The 18,306-nt window shown below is 47.6% G+C and overlaps 1 protein-coding gene across 5 annotated transcripts in view; it reads left to right on the top strand.

Annotated features, from left to right (window-relative positions):
- Nucleotides 1–18,306, top strand: part of SNX29 (sorting nexin 29) — a 475,417-nt gene that overhangs the window by 164,142 nt on the left and 292,969 nt on the right. For all 5 annotated transcript variants that reach the window (XM_059154575.1, XM_059154573.1, XM_059154577.1 and 2 more), the window contains exon 14: nt 17,605–17,687. In XM_059154575.1, the coding sequence (XP_059010558.1) occupies nt 17,605–17,687 (83 nt within the window). The remainder of the gene's footprint in view (nt 1–17,604; nt 17,688–18,306) is intronic.

Genomic DNA, 18,306 nt, shown 5'->3' with positions numbered 1-18,306 from the left:
ACGCGCACTTCCTCAGATCAGGGAAGTTTTGCTTGTAATCTGCTTGAATAAATAAACCTTTTTCTCTGTCTCTTTCTCTTTTCATCTTCTGTGACTCTTAAGATAGGAATGTTCGTCTGTCTCAGTAAGCCGCTGAATTCCCGAATCTGCCTCTGTGATCCATTACCTTTGTTTCCTTCTTCCTTTCAGCTTCATTACTGCTCCTGGTTTTATCTTCTTTATTACTGACGCCTCTGATTTCTCCATCCTCTTTTTTATGGTATCCGTTTGAGTCTGCCTCTTGGTTGTAGCATTTTTAATTTCGGTTTGACTTGATTTTAGTTCTGTCTCTGCAGTAAGGGTTGCTCTAGTGTCTTCCACGCCTTCTTCAAGCCCAGCTAGTAGCCTTAAAATTGTTTTTAAATTCTAGTTCAGACATCCTACTTAGATTTACGTTGATTGAATCTCTGGCTGTCCTTTATTCCTGTTCTTCCTTTTGGGGTGAATGCCTCTGTTTTGTCATTTTGGAGGGGAGGGGAAAGGCAAAAGAAAATAATTTAAGAAATCAAAAAAAAAAAAAAAAGGGAAGTACAAAACAGAAGTTAGATGCTAGGTGTGTTTTGGTCTGCTTGTTACAAGAAGCTTGTTAGATAAGTAGGAAGGAAGAAAACAGGAAAAAAATTAAAATATGTAATATAGAAAATTTAAAAATGGCCTTTTCTGTATCTAATAAAAACAAAACAAACAAAAACCAAAGACAAAAGAAACCAACCCCCCAAAATGCTAGATCCTGTTTTCCCTAGAGCTGAAGCTTTGCAGCCCTCCGTGATCAGTAGACTTAGTGTGGGTGAGGGGTTCGTGCTGGTCTTCTGGGGCAGGCGCCTGTTGTTCTGATTCTCAGGTGGAATTGCCCTATACAGTCTATTGCTTAATAAAAACATAAACATACACATATATTGTATATAACATTTTTTTCTGAAATATTGGGAAAATGGTTTTGGACATGATAATTCCTTACCCCTAACTCCTATGTTTATTTCCCAAGAATAAAGACCATATCCTATATTACCATGATACTATGATACCTAACAAGATAAATTCACAATATTTAACCTGTAGCCTGATGTGAGGAAACAAAAGACAAAAGGAAAAATTAAATTTTCCTCCTATAATCTATTGACAAGTTTGAAACAAGCAGAGTGACATTTCTTTAGGAACTCAGATGCCTCGAGGTTAGTACATTGCTAAGGGCAAGAGGCAATTTTAGCCCGTCCCCCCAGGATTGTTTGAGTCTTCTTTAATACATAAAGATTCTTTTGGGAACTTCCTTTATCTCTGTCCCCCAAGATACATGTTGTAGCCATTCCCCAAGCATATGACCCACTGATCTCCATCTGAAGGGTCTCATGACTAAGGTTTTATTAGACAGTTCTAAATGACTTTTGCTAGCATGACCTTTGGCTCCCTCCAAGTCCTAGAAACCCCACTTCCAAAATTCCGTGGAGAATTTTTGTCAACTTTAAAGTATTTAATCAGCCACCCCTCCAGACACAAGTGCAGCTCTTTCTGCCTAGGGGTCCTGTCCCTGTGCTTTAATAAAACCATCTTTTTGGGGCACCTGGGTGGCTCAGTGGGTTAAAGCCTCTGCTTTCGGCTCAGGTCATGATCTCAGGGTCCTGGGATCGAGCCCTGCATCGGGCTCTCTGCTCAGCAGGGAGCCTGCTTCCCCCTCTCTCCCTGCCTGCCTCTCTGCCTACTTGTGATCTCTGTCAAATAAATAATAAAAACAACAACAACAACACAAAAACAACCCATCTTTTTGCACCAAAGACATCTAAAGAATATTTTTCTTGGCCATCAGTTCCAGACCCCAAAACACTCCAAAATGACATCACTCCCCATAGTTCTAATTCCTTTATTGTTCCTAAAATGTCTTCTTTTTTTCCCCAAGTAATTACACCCCCCCACCCCCCACCGATTCAGGTGCTAAATGAAGTGGATGTTCATGACCTTGGGTTGTCAGACCCTCTCTGAGCCTGAGTTCCGCGCTGTGCGCTCCGTGCTGTATCTTATACAAGGCCAAGTTCCTGCTTCTCAGGAGCCCCTGCCTACACGCAGCCATGTTACAAATAAAAGCAAGGAGGGTTTGGACCTCTTAGAGTTTGCTGGTGGTTGCTGTATTCCTGAGTTGCAATCGCCTTTATAGCAAAAGGCCTCCAGTTCCCTCCTGGTCTGGAAGACCACGGTGCCTCGTCCGCTTCCTGAAGGGCGCACGATTTCATTCACCTGTGGCCACTGACCTCTATAAAGCCATTTTCAGAGCTTTGCAGACACATTGTTCTGGGCTTCTGGAAATTTCTGGGATCCTGGAGGCCAGAGAACAGACATTGCTTATAGTGTCCTTGATAGTTTCTCCTCCTCAAGGTGTGTGGTGGAATCGAACATGGTAGGAAAATGTTGTCTTCACGTTGTCTGTCACTGCTGACAAGCAGCAGTGACAGACAACTTGATGGAGCCTGTTTTGGGGTTTGTTTTGTTTTCTTTTCTTTTCTGCTCAACTCCGGTCAACTTGCAGTCATTATCTGTTCAGGGAAAATAATTGTGTTTCCTCGGAGCTGTGTTTTAGTTGGCCACACCCTGTGAGCTGACTCTGCGTCCAGGTGAATGGGCCTGTTGGAGCAGGCCAGGGGAGAGTTGTGCTGTGGTCACGGAACCGTAAGCCATCGCGTAGGGAGAGCTGTTGGTAGGAACCTGGACGTAAAACTCTGCGGTAACCTAAGTTTTAGATCCCATCTTTGCTTTGACCCAGAAATTGCTGTCCCGCAGTGGTCTCTGGAATTGGTTGGAGTGCCACTGTTTATGGGCAGTGGGGCTGGGAGGAGGGCGTCTCAAACTGGAATTCCTCCAGGGGCCAAGTGGATAACGGAAGTGAAGAAAGCACGGCACAGGAGAGAATAGGGAGCGAGGGGACCCTGGGACGCTGGAAAGCATTTGCCCTGCGTGAGGGGGGCAGCCAACCACTCGTTGCTACCCACGAGTGGCTCCGAGTGCCCGCAGGCCATCTGTGGTCACACACTAGCCTTTTTCCAAGATAAGTTGAAAACCTGAATCTTGGAGGGGATATCTGGATTTTTAATTACTTGAATCTAATAAAGCCACATCATGCGCACACACGCATGCGCGTGCACAAACACACACACACACACACACACACAGACCCTCTATTCGTCCCCACACCCCAGCCCCCTGAGGATCTGCAGAGCTGGTCTTCCAGCCACACAGCTCTGTATAGTAACCTTTGTCTTTCTCTCTCTCTGCTTCTTGGCCTCCATGGTTGTGTTTTGTTGTTCCCTATTACCTTTGGCTTCGTTCAGTATTTCCTGCCTGTGGTCTCAAGAGGCCGGGGTTTGATGAGACCACTGTGACTTCCTCACGAGCCAAAATGGGCGTTCACCTTGGCATTCAGGTGCAGGGTGCGTGTGCCTCCCAAGGCTTCAGCAGTGACACCAGGTCCTCCAGAGCCTTTAAAACCCCCAGACGCCACACCCCCTCCCTGAAGGAGGGCAGCGTTCTAGGTCTCCCCCCGCCCCCCATCATAGGCAGGCTGCACAGTGGTGGTGAGCACCCCTGCCCCCACACCCAGATGCCGCCGGAAGTGGCTCGGTTCAGCAGCAGTGGTCCTGTTGGCGTTGGCACGAAGGAGGTGAGCGGGTTTCATGAACCGCACCCCTCTCAACTGTGTTATTTATCAAAGTAATAGTACTCGCTGGGCCCTGTTCCTCTCAGATCCTCTTTAATGTGCTGTGTTGATAAAGCACAATTTTCTGGCTTTTCAGGGCCCAGTACGTGCTACTGAACCCTTTCAGGCCTACTTATTGGGTTGTTACTATAAACCTATGTTTTCATTGGTTGCACGCCTGTTTCTTCTTCTTCTTTTGTTAACATGTATTTTTACTTTGAAAAAATATAAAAACTGCTGAAGAATTGCGAGCATAGTGGAAGGACTCCCATGTACCCTCCAGCCAAATTAACTAGTCGTTGGCATTTTGTCAGATTTGAAGCAGATTTCTCTCTATCTATAAAAATGTTTTCCTGATCATTTTTAAATGTTTGTGTTTCCTAAGAACCAGAGTATTTTCATGGATATCTATCGTGCCAAGGTAAAATTCACGAATTATATCCCTGATCATGATAGTATAGTACGTGATGCTCATCTTCATGTCTAACCAGGGAGGCCAGTTCAGCCTTTTATGGCCATTTTCTTGGCCTGATTCGGAATCTGGTCCAGAATCTGGCATTGCTTTGAACTCTTGAATCGATTAGATCCCTCTTAATCTGGAGCCCTTCCACACGGTCTTTGTTTTTCATGGCCTGGACTTACGCATTCCTTTTCTGGCCAGTTGCTTTGGCGACCGTCCCTCAGTCTGGGTTTTTCCGCTGCTGCCTCATGATGAGAGTCAGGTTATGCGTTTTTGATGTGTCCTTCCCGGGACCTTCTAAAGGGAACGGTTGGCCCTTTCATCGCTGTTCCTCCCTCTTTCGGGAGGTGGACTTACGTGGCTCTATTACCTGTTAGTGGTGCGGTTTGCATTCACTCTTACTAAAGGTGGCTCGTCACATAGAGGACCTTAGGGTGTCCCGGCCTGGCTCCCAGGGAAGCCGAGCTCAGTGAGAGGCTCCTTCAGCTCCCAAATAATGTGGGAAAGGCTCCAGCCCTCGAGGGGCCTGCCCCAGCCTGGGACGAGTATTTCGTGAGGGGGTGAGGCTGAGCTGGTGATTCTTCCAATTAGGTTGAGGGAAGAGGATTCGCTGTCGATGCCTGACCATGAAACACTGCAGGGCGGCCTTGTGTGTTACTGAAGGTCCTTCCCTTGCTTGTCGTGTCCACAGAGAAATCCTTCTTTTTTTGGGTTAGGAGACAGTGATGCTAGAGCTCCCGTGTATGGTTTATGAATAACGATGACGGAAAAGAACAGCTGACATTTACTTAGTACTCACGCACCATACACCTGTCATATAGTTACACTCACACGCACAAACACACACTTATTTTAATTGTGCCTTTACTATCTGGAACAGGTGTTTCTCTTCTCTTTTTTATAGGTGATAAGCCAGGGCCCAGAGAGGTCAAGTGACTTGCCCAAAGTCAGAAAGAGGCAGGGCTAGTGTTCATGTTAGGCCTGTTGGACCTCCAGGCAAATACTTTGATGACCTAAAGAACTGAATGAAGTTAACAGTAAGCTGCATTAAATCCGTGCCTTAAAGAAGTAACTCGAAAGGGTTTTGAGTGAATGTAAATGACAGTCAAGTATGATTCCGGCTATTAAGTTTGGAGCCCTGTGATTTTCCTGTTGTGCTCAGGATATTTTGGGTATGTGTCATCTGCAATTAATTACCTTCATGAGTTGCTGGAGTTCTTTGGGCTGTTTCCCTGGCTCTGGATATGAAATGTGGGGCCAGTGTGCCATTCCGAGTGGAATTTGCCAGGTGGCTAATGAGATGGGGCTTATAAAAGAAGTAGTGAAATGGTGGGAACAGGGAGAGAGCACAAAAAATCAAACAAGCTTTTTACGACTCCTCTCCCCTCCAGCTGGCAGATGAGACCCCGCACAGCTCAAGTCAGACAACAGTCAAGAGAAACGCAGGCTTCCTGGAATTCGGGCCCCCTGGGCAGTCCTGGCCCTGTCTTATTAAAGAAAATGGCCGGAAAGACCGAAGTAGTCAGATTTCTTTCTTTAACCTTTTTCCATTTGTTATTAAAGACTTTATCCATTTGATAGAGCACATGAATGGTGGAGAGGGGCCAAGGGAGAAGCAGGCTCCCCACTGAGCAAGGAGGGAGACATGGGGCCTGATTCCAGGACCCTGGGATCATGACCTGAGTGAAGGCAGACGCTTAACTGACTGAGCCCCCCAGGTGCCCCAGTAGTCAGATTTCCTGTGCAAACTGAAGGACCACTGTTTTCTGAACTGCACGCATTGGGGGAGTGTGGTGGTGCCTTGGTGGGCTCTTGTGCTGGGAGAGTGCAGTGTAGACAGTGCAGCGCAGGGAGTGGTGTTTGGGCTTAGGGGTGTCCCAGAAGTGACCTGGAAGCTGGTTAAAATGCAGATCCCAGGCCTCCTCCAGAATGCAAATGTTGAGTTCTTCAGCAGGGCCTGGGAATCTGCCTCAAGGCAACTTATTATTATTATTATTTTTTTTTAATTTTAAACTCCTGAAGTCAGCCGTTTGCTAGAAACAGAACATTCTTCTCCATAATGCATGCAATCATCCTAATCAGAAAATTTACATTTCTACCATCTAGTTCTTTCTTTGCATTCAGCCTTTACCTATTGTCCCAATAATGGCCTTTCTTGTAAAATGATTGATTCCAGAATGACTTGTTGCATGTAATGTCTCTGGGCTGGAACAGATTTTTCCCCGGGATTTCCGTGACCTTGACAGTTCTGAAGACGACAGGTCAGCTTACGGGGCAGAATACCACTCGGCGGGTTGGTGTGTTGTTTCTGAGATGAGCTTTGAGTCCGTGCATCTTGGTTACTGACATCACCGAGGCAGTGCGTTTTCTTCTCTGTGCTGCACGCCTTCCCTTTCTGCTGTAACTGACGACAGGAATTTTGATCCCTTGATCGCTCTGGTGTCTGCCACCCTTCTCCGCTGGGAACACTTCCCCCATTGTGGCTGCTCAGTATTTTGTGGAGAGGTGGTTGGAGTCTATGTAAATACCTCATGATGCATTAAACTTTCCACTTACTGACAGGTTCCCAGATTTCTGTTTTATTCAGTGGCTCATCATCTATTATCAGCATTCTGATGGTCCAGTTGTTCTGGATTTGTCTAGCGGCAACCCTGATGAGTTGGCTTCCGTGTCCTTCAGAAATGACCCCATGAGTTGAGATGGCCGCCGCCCTGAATTCCAATCTAGCCCCACACTCTTGACCTCCAGTCTCCTGACTTTATGGATTTGTTACTCGTCTCTGAAGCAAGAACCCGGCTCCCACTGTCAGTATGTTTAGGTATTCATTTACTTTTAATTAAGATACCAGAGTTTTTATTTCTATGTATTTCATTTTTCACTTTAAGTTTTTACTTTAATTCCAGTTACCATACACTGGAATAATTACTGTTCAGGCGGACAGTGCCGTGATTCAACGGGTCCACTCATCCCCTGTGCTCATGATGATAGCTGTACTCCTCAGGCCCCTTACCCAGCCCCATCCGTTCTCTCTAGCTAAGAATGTTTCTTGCTTTGACTCTTTCTCTCCTTGTTTCCCTTTGCTTGTTTGTTTCTTAAATTCCATGTGAGTGAAATCATGGGGTATTTTTCTCTTATTTTGCTTAACATTCCACTCTCTAGCTCCATCCACATCATTGCAAATAGCCAGATTTCATTCTTTCTTACAGCTGACTAATACTCCATTGTATATCCACACCACACCTCTTTCTCCATTCATCAGTCCATGGACACTCGGGCTGCTTCCACATATTTGCTGCTGTAAACATTTGCATCACTGAATGATAGATACTCTTTGTCTGAATGTACCAGTTCGCTGATGCAGTCACTTCCGGAAAGATGGCTTGGTTGCTTCCATGCTCTGGCAGTTAGGCATAGGATGGCGAGCTTTTGTATGGTTGTAAGTTTCAGCTCGTTTGGGTAAATACCATGCCGTGTGATTGCTGGATCTTATAGTAGGAGTGTGTAAGGAACTGCTGTAAGGAACTGTAAGGAATTGCCAGACTGTTGGGGAGTGGCGGGTCCATTCTGTGTTCCCGCCAGCACTGAAAGAGAGTTCCTGTGGCATCACGTCCTCGAGGGTCATCTGCTGTTGTCAGTGTTGTGGGTTTCTGCCATTCTAATGGGTGTGGCTCGTGTGAGTTTTTATAGTCCTCGTGGTCTCTGAAGTCTGTTTGCTGACTGAGCTGCACACCTCCCCTGTGAGGATCTTGTTTTCAGGAGGGTAAAGACCTAGTCTGTCTGGTTACGGCTACATTTCCGTTGCCAGAATAATGCCCAGTACGTAGTAGGTATGTGGGAACGAGCTGAATCAACGATAGGCTTTCTATGACATGCTGGGTAAGTCCTCAGTATTCTTCCTTTGTTGAGGTGCGTGAGCTAAAGTGCGGAGAGGGTCATCATGCTGCACACGTGTGGTTAGAAATTCCTCCCGTGAGACTCGCTCAGATAGATAGGAGATGGGCTAGGAGAGTTGGTCGTCTTGGGCACGCTGTCTTGTCACCTCTCACCTTGCTCTTACCTCTGTTTCTAGGCCTAAAATTGAGGCTTAAAGTACCTCAAAGAATGGTTAGGATTAAATGAATTAATACTGTATTAGTTCTCAACAGTTAATAAATTGCCCCAAAACGTAGCAGATAAAACAACATTCTCATTCTCTCTCTCTCTCTTTTTTTAAAAAGGTTTTATTTATTTATATGTGAGAGAGTTACAGAGAAAGCATGATTGCGGGGAAGACGTACAGTGGGAGAAGCAAACACCCCGCTGGGCAGGGAGCCTGACGTGGGACTCGATTCCAGGACCCTGGGATCATGACTTGAGCTGAAGGCAAATGCTTAACGGACTGAGCCACCCAGGCAACCAAACAACACCATCTTGTCTCCTGGTTTCTATGGGTCCGGAATCTGGGCACCACTTAGCTGGGTGCCTCTGGCTCAGGCTGTCAGGAGGTGGTGGTCAGGGGTTGGGTGGAACGTTTCATCATGTCAAGGGACCCCTTGGCCTGGATGGTCTTCCAGCCTGACTCACTGGGCTGCTGGCAGACCTCCTCCCTCACGAGGTGGGCCTCTGCACAGTGCCCTTTAGAGGTGGCCTATCGTGAAGTCTTGAGAACAGAACTGGGTAGTCAGGGAGCACTGTGTGAGCTGCTGCCCCTCTATCACCACCTACTATGACCACCACCACCGGGACCACCACTGCTGCTGTCCCCACTACTAGCTGTTGCTGCCCCATCACCTACCAGTGCTACCGCCTTCCTTCTGCGGGTGTTGTTAAAGAGCTGGTCAGAACTGGAGCTGAGAGTTGAACCAGGTTTGTCTGTTTCTAAATGTTTCTAGTTGCCTCTGCTATGCACAGGAGTTGACTTTTCTGCTCTGTACCTTGGTTGCCGGGGCCGGTCTTTTTGGGCCCCCCGGATTGTGAACTCCTGTTGGCTAGAGAGTCCTTGGCTCTTCTGGGCACCCTCCTGCCTTCTGCAACGCCCTTGTGGAGTCGATGCTTTCTGATGACCTTGTTAGTGGACCTCCAGCACCCTCCACTGAGTCACATGGAAAACTAAAATTGGGAAGTAGAGGAAGCTCCGAGAGACCAGGGGGTTGTGTCACTTTTGCTGACTGATGCCTTTCCTTCCCCGACCTCTTGCCTGACAACCAGTGAAGTTCTGCCACATGAGTGAGAACAGACTGATAGCTTTTGGGCGCCGACACTCCAGCCCCTGTCTGGAAGGGGGAAGCGATTGACCGGAGCTGCGGTTGACCCGGGGCCATGCTCAGTTGCCTGGCGATGCGCACACCCTGCTCTGTGCTGTACGGAATGGAAGGCAAGTGATGCTCTGAATGTGAGCAATTTTCAAAGAATTAGAAGGGGGCAATGAAAAAGTCGAATCTAGACTTGACCTTGTTCTTGGATTCTGAAGTCAGGTCGGGATTTAAGAAGGAAACCTCAATCTTCCGCGCAATCCAGCAATAGTGACGGTGCTGCTCTTGGGAGGCAGTGTGGACCTCTTCGTGATGGGAGCCTGAGCAAGCCAGGCTCCACTGGGCTTGCCCTGCTGAGAGGTCCTAAAACAACTCTTGTCCACGGGTCACTCAGTCTTCGGAGCCGCATTTCTAACTCAAGCTGTGCATCGGCGACAGACGGCCTCATGCCCCGAAGATGTGTTCACACCTGTCGCCCTGTTGATACTGACATTTGCCTGGTCTCCTTTCTTCAAACCGGAAGGGTATTTATCACAGAACCCGAGAGGAATGCAGTTCTGGGGACTGGTGGGGCGTGCGGTGGAGGTAGGAATGGGGACTTTTTGAATGGGTACAGTTTCCACCATGCAAGATGAAGAAAGTTCTGGAAATGGCTGCACAACAGTGTGCATATACTTAATGCCTGCACTGTACCCTTGAAAAAGAAGAAGGCAGTCGATCTCAGGTGTATTCTATTAAAAAAATAGACAAAGGCTGAAGAAAAGGTACAGAGAGATAGTGGCAGGACTGCAACTTTGTCACTGTTTCTTTTCCTGTCCCCTGCCTGCAGTTGGCAGCTTCTGGCTTTATGATGTCTGCCTGTATTGTGGATGCTGGTCAGTGGGGATGCCATGTGGCCCTATCTTCTCCTCTGTAACTTACTTTACTTTTTTTTTTAATTAACTGTTTTTTTGGTTTAATGTACATGCAGTACAATTCACATTTTAATTATCTTTTTTTAAAAGATTTTTTGTTTATTTATTTGACAGACAGAGATCACAAGTAGGCAGAGAGGCAGGCAGAGAGAGAGGGGGAAGCAGGCTCCCCACTGAGCAGAGAGCCGGATGCGGGGCTTGATCCCAGGACCCTGGGATCATGACCTGAGCCGAAGGCAGAGGCTTTAACCCACTGAGCCACCCAGGCGCCCCTGCACATTTTTTTTTTTTTTAAATTGGAGTTACATCTATGCATTTCTCTTTCGGGAGCTAGGATGAATGACTTACGATTTTGCTTTTTAATTGTTCGTTGCCAGTGGGTAGAAATACAGTTTCTGCCATCTGACCTTTAAAAACTCATTCTTGGAGATGTTTGTGGATTCTTGGGATTTGGTGTGTAGAGTAGTCTGTCACATGCCAGTAGGGGCCAGTTTAGGTCCTTTCCAATCTGGATGCCATCCTTGTAGCCTCAGCGCACGGGGTAGGACCTCCGGTGCTGTGCTCAGTGGGAATGCTGAGAGTGACTTCTTTGTCTTGTTCTCCAGTTTCCGGGAAACCATCCAGTCTTGTACCACTAAGCGATTCTAGGTAAAGCCGTTCTCTCCCCCCTCCCTTCTCCCCTGCCCCATGTTAGATCTAACCTTACTTTTTTTTTTTTTTTTTTTTTTTAAGTTTTTAAAAGATTTTGTCAGAGCGAGCATACAGTCAGGGGGAGTTGCAGGCAGAGGGAGAAGCAGGCTGCCTGCTGAGCAGGGAGCCCAATGCTGGGCTCGATCCCAGGATCCTGGGTTCACAACCTGGGCCGAAGGCAGACGCTTAGCAACTGAGCCACCCAGGCCTCCTGATCTAACCTTACTCTTAAATGTACACCCCCCGCCCCGTTCACTGGTAAAGTATATTGTTGGAAAACTTGAAAGTGTCTTCTCATTCCATCATTCAGAAATGAACACTGTTAACATTGTGGTTTATATCTTCCTATCGCAAACCCATAGCAAACTGTATGTAAGGGGCTGTCTTAGGTCTGCTCCTTCAGTACTCTGCTGCACTGACATAATGGCACCTCACAGATGTTCCTCACTGAAACACACGCACTACTCCCAGCTGTGTTGCTCCCTAGTGTCCTGCTGTAGGTGGATGCACAGGAGTGTACCCACTCCCCCCCCCCCCCCCCCGACATTTAGTTTGTAACCAGTTCTTTTCGGATATATTCACAACACCCTCATGTGGGTGTTCTGAGACTTCTCATTCACGGGCTTTGGCTTTCTGGAAGTGGACTTGGTGTCCCGTTCTGGAGGCTGTCGAGTCATGTTTCCTAAAGCTCACCTCTGACCTGTGGTCATGGCTGGCAGAGGCTTGCACTGTGTGACTCTTGGAAGGTCAGCGTCCCTCTGGATGAAGCTCGCTGGTCACATTTGCCCAGGAGTCTACCCAGCCGAGGGAATCTGCACACCCAGGCTCAGCCGCCTTCATGGTTCAGTGGGGTCTTTCAGGGCCTTGCATTTTTGACTTTGTACTTACCTAAATGTATATGGAACAATGTGAGACTTTGGAGTTCATGGAAATGGGTTTGAATCTCTGGTTTGACTCCCTGGGCCACCACTTTCCCATCTGCAAAATGGGCACAGTGAAACCAGCTTCCCGAGGTGCTGGGGACCACGCGTGTGACAGAGTCAAAGAACATTGTGACCCTGCCTTGAACTCTCCGTGTGATCCCCCTCTCCGCTCCCAGGCTGCTTAACCTCTTGCAGACTTCATTTCTTCATCTGCAAAGTGAAAGGTAATAAAATTTGGGGATAATACCAGCCCTTCCTGCAGTTTGCCCAAAGAGCCTGTGTATGACATCCCCCCACGCAGAGGCAAACCTGATGTGTCATAGAGAGGAGAGGAGAGGGGCTCGCCATTATATGTGTAGGCCCAGCTTTTCCCTGTAGGAGGCCTTGGCCCTGAGCTGCTTTTCCCTTCTTAGCTACCACGGAGGAATTTCGAGGAAACCCTAAAGCTGCCAAATGCCCACCTCTGCCAAGGTCCATGCGGGCCACATTTTTGTAACAGAAACTTGGTTGTTTGCCACTAAAATTGGTCTCCCGGTCTTGGAGGCTGTGTCCAGTCTGAAAAAGCCGCACTTCAGTAGCTGTAGGCTACCCAGTGTGCATGAACACATCGGCAGCTCTGGGAAGCCCTGGGGCGGCCGTGGGGTGCGGCGGAGAGAATGAGGCTGTTGAGCCCATCTCTCCCTGACCCTGTCTGCCTGTGGTCCCCTTGTTCTCTTTCCGTGGCCTTTTGTCACCCCCTCGAATGCAGTTTAGGACGTGCACTCGAAAATCATACCTTTATTTTAAAGCGTAGATTCTCTGCCCCAGATTTGGTCACTGTGCCCCGGCCTCATGGTTTGGGCCACGCCTGTGTCCCAGCTGCATTATTCTCTCTCTGGTGTTCTTTCCGTCCACTTGTGAAAACCTTTGAACTTCTTTTCAAAAGATTCTTCCTATCACAGCAATATATGGAAAATCAGTTTCTAAAAAATCTACTAGAATATCATCTCCGTGTTTTAAAAAAACAATAAAAAGATAGGTAAACCTCTAAAATGATCTTGGGAATGTACCACATTTGGAGGGTTCTGTTTAAGTTCATTCTCTTTGTGTGCTTCTCCTCTTTGATGGAACTGTGAGGAAAGTTAGGTCCCACTGCAGAGAACTGGGTAAGTTCTCAAGGGTGAGTGGGGAAGGGGGGTTTCTGCAGGTTTGAGTCTGTGAGGTTGGTTTTCCACTGCAGTTGGCTTTGGCCATGACAGAGCGGGTTTGCCTGACGGAACCCCTACCCCTGCTCCTCCTTGTTCTATGGTTTTCTCGCCGCTGACATTGTGATGGCTGAAGGTGCCTCCCAGCAACATCTCCTCATTGGAGGCAGGTGCGTGAGTTACAGTCTGAAGGCCAGATCCTCCGAGAGGTGCTAGTGTTGATGGGTGGATCCCAACAGGTCGCCAAAGGGGTGAAGCCCGCAGCTGACCTGGAGCCTTGGTGACTGCGCTTAGGACTCGGCCTCCTAGTGGCCCACGTTCCTGGAACGTCTGAGTGTGGGAGGTTCATAGCAACAGTAGCATCCCTGCCCCTGTTTTTCTAGGTGGTCTGTCAGGGTTTGGATATTAAATCAACTCTGTTGGTTACAAAAAGAAGCTAGATATGGGAGGGCGGTCTTCAGCTGGGCAGTGGCCTCCTAGAATCAAAGAAGGGCGAAATCCTGAGAAATGGAGAAGAGGAAGTTGCCCTAAGCTCTTCACGGATGGGGTGGCAAACACATGTGCGTCCTTGCTCGGAGCTCTCATCTACACAGACTCACGCGGCACTTATTGGCAATGTAGATGGGGTTTGGTTCCCCCCCCCCGCCCCCGCCCCACAGGTGACAGGTGGCCTGCTCCATAGCAGCTTCAACTTTCCTCCTCAGCGTTGTCTTTAATTGTTCTTAGTAAATTCTTTAAGTCTTACCAAAAAAACAAACACAAAAAACCAAACCTGAAGAGACTCAGCTGTAGACGTGTTCTTTGCCTGCAAACCTCACTTCGCTGTAGAAGATTAGGGAATGTAGCTGAGCAACCAGAAGAGAAAAAGGCTCAGAGTAAGACCTGTGACCTCATGGCTCAGAGGAGTCTGTTGGGATAATACCCGCGTGCACAGCTGACAGGGCCGTGTGGTGCGCACACTCCCTCAAGTGTGCACACACTTCGGGGGGTAATGAAGAGGGGAGGCCCTGTGGCTCTGAAGACCCAGCTTGTGAGCGGAGGCACACAGGAAATCACCCAGAGCCCTGCTCATCGGGCCCCTTACCTGTTGAGGTGACGGGTACCTGGTGAGGGGACCTGCGGTGGCATGAAGGCCCTTGGTGGGGGAAGGGGAATGAGGAAACCTGCACCATCCTGTCTGTGTTTTTCACCTGCTCAGAGAGCCTTGAGCCTCTCTATAGTCAGGATTCATTTAGTTAACTAATGCATTCTATCGTCTCATGAGGTGTCAATTGAAAAGGCATTTTTAGATTTGCTAATCATAATAAACCTGTGTAATAAGAATGATGAACTCTTTTTGGCTCTCCGAGCTGCAGATTAACATCCTGTCAGTTGCTTGCAGATCAGTTGTCCAGAGGCTGGGAAGTATTTTGTTGGCCTGGTAATGTGCTTTTAAAGTTTATTTTTGTTAGCAATCTCTCCACCCGTCGTGGGGCTTGAACTCATGACCCTGAGATCAAGAGTCCCATGCTTTTCTGACTGAGCCAGCCAGGAGACCCAGTAATGTGTTAAGTTAAAAATTTTTTTTTTTGGTGGGGCAGGAGCTCCCTGATTTTCATAGCCTCCTGCCCCCTACTCACTCTTTGTCCTGGTTGACTCTTCTCCATGGCCTGGCCTGTGTGACTGCAGTGGCCGCAGCCTTCCACATTCCGTCTAAAGAGACACCGTGTGGGAGAGGATGCTTAGGAGCCTCAGTGAGAGTAGTGGGCTGGACGGGACTACACACACACACACACACACACACACACACTTTGCACCCCTATCAGACTTCGGGTTTCGCTGCTGCCGTGTGGTGAGGTAAGCTGCAGCCATCGGAGGCCCGGGCCAAGGGCGGGGAAACTCTTGCTATCATCCTTGCATGTGAATCTCTGATCATTTAAAAAAAAAAAATTGAATGCAAAGGGCCTCAATTAGGTGTTTGAGTTTCTTTCATAAAGCGTTCCAGTGCCCGGAAAGTGTTAACTCCACCCAAAAGACAGACTCGTTCATGGGTACAAAATTGTCTGGGATGAATTTATGGTCCCCAGAGGTGCATAGCCAGTAGTTGGATGTACTCTGCAGTTTCTCATCTTGATGGAGATCAGTTTATATTAAAAACCTTGGTTTTAATCTGTTACATCTCATTTTGAGATAGAATCTCTAAGACATGATTAAAAAATCCAAGCCAAAAGGAAAGCAGCCACGGGAAACCTGTCCATGGCAGCTGCAGAAGCATAGAGCACCAGGGCAGCCGAGGCCTGACCCATGTGCAGTGAGCAAATCAGAGCCCGGCAGCAGACGTTGGCACGGCTCACCTGTCAGTCTGCCTCAGTGAGCCTGTGTGTTCCGATGCGTAGGAGCTGCCATGAACCCTTGTTAAATGGGGCCGTAGAGAAATGCAGAGAAATTGCTTTCTCTCATTTGCAGGCCCTATGTGACTTGAATTCACACGTAGAGATGAAGAGTAGGTTGGGATGAGTGACAAGACTCTGCTGAAGGAATCCAAGAAAACAAGCTGTACGAGCCACGTGTATCGGGGAGCATTCCCCCCCCCCCCAATCTTTCTAGGACTTGTTAGTTGCTTGGCTTCAGACGTTTGCTATTCACATCACAGATGGAGGAAGTTGCAGACAGCTTTACAAACATCCGTGAGAGGCGGTCTAGGAGGAGGGAGGGGGTGATAAAGGGGCTCCTCCGTGGCTCATTCTCTAGGGCTTCCGAGATGAACGTAGCATTCTCAGGTGACTCCTAAGTCCTGGGAGAGTCTCCAGCTGATGATGGTCTTTCCTGCCAAAAGTGCAGCTGATGATGGTCTTTTCTGCCAAAAGGGCAGAAAAGCAAAAGGGCAAACAGGGCTGAGGTGTTGTCAGATGCGTGGAAAATAGTACTGATGATGGCCAGTCAGAAGTTCATACCCTGAGTAAGTGTGTGGTGCACAGCCGTACCCAGGAGCGGCGTACGCATCCATAACTAGATGGAGTTAGAAACTGCCTGTGTGGTGAGTGTTCAAGGGGACAGCCCAGCTGCGGAAATATGTATAATACCCGGTTTTACAAAGTAACTGATACTCGAGTGTTTTGGGTTTGTAGTGACGACATGAGTGTGGAGGAAGGCTTGAAACATATATACTGGGTTTTCAGCGTTGGTTACCATGAGAAAGGGGGGATGGTTAGTGGATGAGTGAACAAAGCAAGAGAAGACTTCAAACAAAAAAAATGAAAGGAGTGTGAAAAATGTTTCATCCAGGGAAAATAGATTTACTTCACATGTGTGCGCACATGCCTGGAGAGAGGTATGATAGGATAGCTATGAAAATGTTGCTGGGTTGGATTTCAAGGTGTTGGGCTTTCAGCTGACTTGTACATTCCTGCTTACGTGTCCTCGGACTCTTTTGCAAAGAGCATTTAAATTTTTATGGTTATAAAAGAACCCCAGTCTTAAAGCTGTTCTCATATTGAGGAAGTGTTCTCTCCTATTTAAAGGCACTCAGACTCAAGACCTTCCGGTGGGAGTAGTAGAATCAGAAAATGTGGAAGAGGCAGCACTCCCTGGGGACAGTGATGAGAAACCAAGTTTGAATCCCTAAGGAAACTGAGCAAAGCTCTTTGGGGCCTTGAGGACAGAGCAGCCTGGGTTGGTGTCTTGGCATTGTGCCTTTCTTTACGACCTTGACCTTGGCCATGTGACCTTAGTCACAGACCTTAGCTGTGCCCCCTCTTCAAAACTGAGAATTCTATTGGGTCATTGTGCCTAATACATGACAGGCATTTAAACCGTTTCCCCACGAATGAAGAATGAACCAATGCTGCTTGATTCAGTGAAGTCAGGAAGGCAAAGTCTCAGCTGTGTGGTCCTCAGTAACTGGTTGTTTTTTCCTTCTGATCCTTGTGGTTTTTTTTTTCCTCATCCCGTGTACCTGGGGGAGTGAATTGCGTAGAGCAGGACTTTGATGGGGCCTTGTATAGAGTCTTGTGTGGACGGGAGTGTGGACGAAGCTGCTGCTTCTTATGATTCAGTTTCCTCATCTGTAAAGTAGGTGTTGCCATGTGATGCCTGGCAAATACCAAACATTCAGTGCCTGTGGCCATTAATAAAAAAATGAGTATTCCCCAGGCTGAATAGGTGGTTCTTGTGTGTTTTTCTGTAAATGGAGAGAATATTGCCAAGTGCCTACCACCCAATAGGCACCCAGCAGCTTGACAGATTCAGATAATCAGAGCACAACCCATGTCCTCATCCTGACTTGGTGGGAACTGGAACCAGTTAGCACTAGTTATGGATGAGCAGTTTTTGCAGGCATTCTGCAAACGTACCAAGTGTAGTCTTCTCCAGTGAGGATCTCTAAAACAAAAAATGTACTAATAAGGTGAACCTCATGTGTTTTTCTTTATAAAGATTGCCCCCCCTTCAGTCTAAATTGTCAGTTTTTAAAAATGTATTTTTTTTTAACGTTCTTGTACCTGCAGAGAAAACGAGGTGCTCAAAGTCCAACTGAAGAAATACGTAGGAGCTGTCCAGATGCTGAAAAGAGAAGGTCAAGCAGCTGAAGGTGAGGCGGAGACCGAGCTGGGGTGCGGAGGGGGCCCAGCTTTTTAATTCTTATTAGCCCGCGTGCCTGGTGCACAGGAGCCAGCCACTCAGCGCGGGATGAGTACTCATGCAGATGAGGTCGAGAAACCGTGCTGGTCACGATTCTGGAAAACAAATTAGACGGAACATCCTGTTGTGTGTTCTTGCTGCGTGCAGAACTAATGTCGTAAGACTTACTTGCTGGATCACTAGCAAGGGTTGTGTTAATTTGCATAATCAGGAAGTTTTTTATCTTGGGTCTTGAGGTACTTGCCAGGGAGAAAGCCTTGCAGCATGGTTAAGTCCCATCAGGCCAGGGGTGAAAGAAACAGAACCCCAAAGTGGTGGAGAACCAGAGCTGTGGAGTTGCGCTGACCTGGTCCCAGCCCCAGTTCTGGGTAAGCCCCTTTGTCTCTCTGTACCTTAGTATCCTCATCAGTATAATGGGCTTAGTTGACAGTCCCTACCTCGCAAAGTAATCCATCTAGAAATCATAGCATGATGCCTAGTATCGGGTAAGCACTGAATATATTTTAGCTGTTGATACTCTTAGTCAGAAATACAAGTAGATAGAAAAATGATCACTTGACCAAGATTGC

This window comes from Mustela lutreola, chromosome 17, assembly GCF_030435805.1.
Source record: "Mustela lutreola isolate mMusLut2 chromosome 17, mMusLut2.pri, whole genome shotgun sequence".
NCBI classification, from domain to species: Eukaryota; Metazoa; Chordata; class Mammalia; order Carnivora; family Mustelidae; genus Mustela; species Mustela lutreola.
Note: the sequence above shows the minus strand (reverse complement) of the source record. Positions and strands in the feature narration are given on the sequence as shown.